At 39.8% G+C, this 5393-nt stretch overlaps 1 protein-coding gene across 1 annotated transcript; it reads left to right on the top strand.

Annotated features, from left to right (window-relative positions):
• Nucleotides 1–285: 285 nt before the first annotated feature.
• Nucleotides 286–1363, top strand: LOC101286627 (inositol monophosphatase 1-like). Its single transcript, XM_033436608.2, has one exon. It carries the CDS (start codon nucleotides 387–389, stop codon nucleotides 1218–1220), a length of 834 nt encoding a protein of 277 aa, XP_033292499.1. The 5' UTR covers nucleotides 286–386; the 3' UTR covers nucleotides 1221–1363.
• The last annotated feature ends 4030 nt before the right edge of the window (nucleotides 1364–5393 follow it).

Raw genomic sequence — 5393 nt, forward strand, 5'->3', positions numbered from 1 at the left:
AGGGAATGTCTTTGTGGCCTGTGTACTCAAATGTTTCTTAGAGAGATTGCAAAAGCACTTAATGTTAACAGGAGAGGAAAAAAAGGTAAATTGGACTTTATCAGAAAAAAAAAATTTTCTATTCTTCACAACTTTAAAAAAATTATAAAAAAACCAATCACAGTCTAGGACAAATATACACAATCTATCTATTTATATATATGAAAAAGACTTGAATCCAAATTTTATAAAGAATTTCTACATATCAAAAACAAAAGACAGGACCCTCCTCTCTCTCCGGAAGAGGCCAGCGTTGGATGCGGCTGGTATCCTAGCGAGCCTCAAGCCCTTCACCCCGAGAGATTTGTAACTGCTGTATCTTTGTACCTGTTAAATCTGTTCCGAAGATGGCTGATCCTTGGCAGGAATGCATGGATTATGCAGTAACCCTAGCAAGACAAGCTGGAGAGATGGCTCGTGAAGCCCTAAAAAACGAAATGAATATTATGATCAAAAGTTCTCCAGTTGATTTGGTAACTGCTACTGACCAAAAAGTTGAAAAAATGCTTATCTCTTCCATAAAGGAAAAGTATCCATCTCACAGTTTCATTGGTGAGGAATCTGTGGCAGCTGGGGAAAAAAGTATTTTAACTAACAGCCCTACGTGGATCATTGACCCTATTGATGGAACAACTAACTTTGTACATGGATTTCCTTTTGTAGCTGTTTCAGTTGGCTTTGTTGTTAATAAAAAGATGGAATTTGGAATTGTATACAGTTGCATGGAGGATAAGATGTATACTGGCCGGAAAGGAAAAGGTGCCTTTTGTAATGGTCAAAAACTACAGGTTTCACGCCAAGAAGATGTTACCAAATCACTCTTGGTGACAGAGTTGGGCTCTTCCAGAACACCAGAGACTGTGAGAATTATTCTTTCTAATATGGAAAGGCTTCTTTGCCTTCCCATCCATGGGATCCGAGGTGTTGGAACAGCAGCTCTTAATATGTGCCTTGTGGCAGCTGGAGTTGCAGATGCATATTATGAAATGGGAATTCACTGCTGGGATGTAGCAGGTGCTGGTGTTATTGTGACTGAAGCTGGTGGAGTACTCTTGGATGTAGCAGGTGGACCATTTGATTTGATGTCACGAAGAATAATTGCTTCAAACAATAAGACATTAGGAGAAAGGATAGCCAAAGAAATTCAGATAATACCTCTTCAAAGAGATGATGAAGATTAATTCTAACAGCTTCACACATTCAATCACAGTTGCATCTCTCCAGGTTTGCTGATGGTGTTACAAAGTTCAGGACATCTGTTTCACTTGAATAATATGATTGGTTTAAATTGTCGTTGATGTCCAGATTAAAAATTGCAACTTGTTCTATAAAAAAAAAAAAAAAAAAAACAAAAGACAAGCAATCCAATTAAAAATTGTCAAAAGACTTGGATAGATACTTCATAAAGGAAGATGTAAGAATTGCTAATAAAATGCAGGTAAAGGGTCTTCTAATTTGCAGAGAAATGCAAATTAAATCCAGAATGAGATACACCTATGCAGCCAAAGGAGTGGTTTACATTTAAATGACTTCAATACCAAGTGCTTGAGAGGATGCAGAGTGCCTGGGTATCTCATGCTGGTAAGATGTAAAATGGTACAACCAGTGTGGAAAACTGGTACTTTCTTATAAAATTAAACTCACACCTACCTATGATCCAGAAATTCTACTCTAAGGTATTATTTCCAGCAGAAATGAAAATAAATGCCCACACAAATATTTGTTCAATAATGTTTAGTGCAGCTTTATTCATAATAGCAAGAAATTTAAACAATTCAAATGTCCGCCAAAAGGAGGATGAATAAACAAATTCTAGTCTCTTCATCCAATATTACTCAGCAGTAGAAAGAAATGCACTATCGACACACATATGTGGATGAATATCAAAAGTGTTATGTTGAGTGAATAAAGCCAGACATGGGTATGTTCTATATGTTCCCATTTGTATGAAGTTCAGTAACTAATTTGTGGGACTATAACTGTATATGGTGGTTGCTCTGGGTATGGGGAGGGAACCGTACTCTTAAGAGAGATGAAAGGTGAAGGCAGAGCCCTGCATCTTGATTGGATGTTGGTTCTGAGGGTACGTATATTTGTAACACTTGCCAGGAAGTGCACTTAAGATGTGCACAGTTTACTATATGTCATTATACCTCAATAGAAATGTAAAACATGCATACGCTAATTATCAGCACAACTGTTATGAATATTTTCTTAGTTTATTAAATGAGGTATTCAATCAAAGATGCATGTTGATTGCACTATGAATATGAAACATGCTGATTACCAATTCATATTCATCTGGAAACTTAGAGGCAGAAGTGAACACTACCATGTGTGACAGGAAGATGGACTTGCCCATCCTTCAGTGTTTTCACTTTTCAATCTCTTGTCAATTAACATGGTAATTGCCTTTAATGACTTTGTTCTCCTCAGTGTAATCAGACGGGAAACTTCAGATGGAAACTGCATAAATTATTCTTACTCCTGCCAGGAAAAGAATCCAAGAGTTTAATCAACTTCTGCACATTTTATTCTTCTTGTTAGAAAGTTTCCTTTACATTCATGCTTAACTGACAGACCCTCTCCCTGGAAGAGGCAGTCCTCCTGACTAAATGCTCCCATCAATAGGACCATGTCCGCAGTGCAGAGGACAGATGACATTCCTGTTCAAAGAGGGTCAACTATGCCAAGGAAGATGGTGCAAACTCACCTGGTTCTCTCCAATGTTTCTTTAGAACCTCTCATAAAAATATCAACACCACTGATGCTACTAACTTTATAAAATTCTTATCAGTTCATAAAATATTGTGCACTCAAAGTGAACGTCTGGGAAGAATATAAAGGAAAGACATCATTGTCCCCATTCTATAGAGAAATAAAAATGGAAGTGTATGACATTTAAGCTCATTCATCATTACATTTTAATGAATGTGGGTCATTCTTTAGGTGTGTTGTAGATACAACTAAAATTTGTCTTCTTTCCTGAAGCTTTTTCTAAATTGAGCTTTCCTTATTTCTCGCAAAACTTTCACAGTCCACATTCTCAGTATTTGAGGCAGCGAGGACTCTCTGAATTGAAATCCTCCTTCTATCACAGGAATCCTGGGCAGGAGGCAGGTGGGAGATCAAGGTGGAAGAGCCCAGGGGGAATACAGGACATGATGTGTTGGGTCCTGCTTATAGCCTAGTCCACGTGCTGTGCCAGGGTGAGGTAGGTATAAAGCAAACCGAATGTCCTTTCTTCCCATTTCAAGAAAGGCCACCTCTTCCATTGATTTGCAATCCAGGACTTCTTGGGTTAAGGAAACCCTGCACAGAAGACATTTTATTTGATTCTGAACTGCATCATTCTAAGAGATGATTACAAAGAGGTCTCCTATGCAGAGTAACTTTAGTATCCAAATATTTTCAGAGGACTGTAGTGCCCATCTACATTCCAGGAAAAAAAGCAGTCATTTAGATGGTACAAGATGTGGTGCTACAGGGAGATCAGCTCAGTGCTTTGTGACCACCTGGAGGGGTGGGATAGGGAGGGTGGGAGGGAGGGAGACGCAAGAGGGAAGAGATATAGGAACATATGTATATGTATAACTGATTCACTTTGTAATAAAGCAGAAACTAACACACTATTGTAAAGCAATTATACTCCAATAAAGATGTAAAAGAAAAAATATGTGGTGCTAAAAACTGTCACCAGTTTAGAATACAAATTTGGGTCATGGAAAGGGTTTGGGGTCATGAAATTTTGAGCAGCCCCAGGCCCATAGCTCTAAACATCAGCTTCCTCAACTGTAAAATGTGGACAATAATATCCTGTCCTATCTATAGTCCAGGGAACCTTCCAGATATTTCAAAAATAAACAGAAAACACTTTTTGAAGCTCGAAGAGTTATGTCCACCTAACGTTGTGGTTGCCATGGCTATTTGCCACTGTTTCTGCACCTTCCTTTGAGGTTGGTCATAAGTCTGAATTTCTTTTGGTCTCATCACTTGGCTTTCTTTCATCGTCTTAAAAACCAGAGTCTTCTCATTATGAATTTGTTTAGAGAGTGAAAGAACCTTTGCTCTTTTAGGCAGTTTTATTCTATTTCATCTTTTGGAATGTCCCATTTGTATGTATGAATGGCAGGCATGGCGTGTGCATCTGTATGGGTATAATTGGAAAAGAGAAAACATATATCATTTCCTTCTCACCAAGGACTCTTAGTCACAAGTGAACCTGAAGAGGAGAGGCCTTGGTCCAGGAAGCTGAGAGTCTAAGGGTCTGTGTGACCGACCCCGGGGCTCCAATGACGTAACCATGTTCATCTCAGTCTCTCTCTCTACCTTTTTCAGCTCTGCTTTCTTTGGCATTGGCTTCATTCTCAGAAGAACTCAGACTGTTCCCTAACGGTCTCAGGATGGCTGCTCCCAGCTCCAGGTTTACCATCCATCTATCTTAGTTCAGGCTGCTATAACAAAGTACCACAGACTGGGTGACTTACAAACAGCAGAAATTTATTTCTCATAGTTCTGGAGGCTGGAAGTCCAAGATCAAGGTGTCAGCATGATTGGGTGAGAGCCCTCTTCCTGGTCACAAATGTCTCCTTGTGTCCTCACATGGCAGAAGGGGCTAGCTGGCTCTCTGGAGCTCTTTTATGACACAGGCCAAATCCCAATCATAGGGCTCCACCCTCATGACCTAATCACCTCCCAGAGGCCCCGCCTCTTAATACCATTACATTGGAATTAGGGTTTCAAGATTTGAATTTTGGTTTGTAATAAACTCAAGGGAAAAGAATCTGAAGAGGAATATATATATATATATATGACTGAATATATAACTGAATCACTGTGCTGGATACCTGAAACTAACATGATATTGTAAATCGACTACACTGCAATTAAAGAATTAAACCAAAAAAAAAAGACTTGAATTTTGGGGAGACACAAACATTCAGTCCATTGTATTATTTTATCAGCTATCCAACAACAACAAAAAAGGTCTCCTTCCTGAGGGCACAAATAAAAGCATGGCAATTATGTCTCACTGGCTTGGATGACGGTCTGCTGGCTTGGGTCCACCATGCACTGTGATTAGGGCCATGCCACTTGTCTCACGTCTGAGTCACACGGACAGTAAGAGGAGCCTGAGTAGGTCTCAAGAAGGCCAGGGTGCTATCACCAGAAGAGTTCTGAGAACATACATCCCTGAGGTTCACTGCTGTCTCATTTCACATTGATGACCTGGCTGATGCTGACGACCACTGAGGCCCTGTGTGTATTCTTATCAGCGGCACCATGGTGGCTCTCTTGCCCTCATCCCAAGATGCTCCATCATTCTCCCCTCCATCTGAAATGAAGCTTGGGAC

Source organism: Orcinus orca, chromosome 3 (assembly GCF_937001465.1).
Source record: "Orcinus orca chromosome 3, mOrcOrc1.1, whole genome shotgun sequence".
In the NCBI taxonomy this organism is placed as follows: Eukaryota; Metazoa; Chordata; class Mammalia; order Artiodactyla; family Delphinidae; genus Orcinus; species Orcinus orca.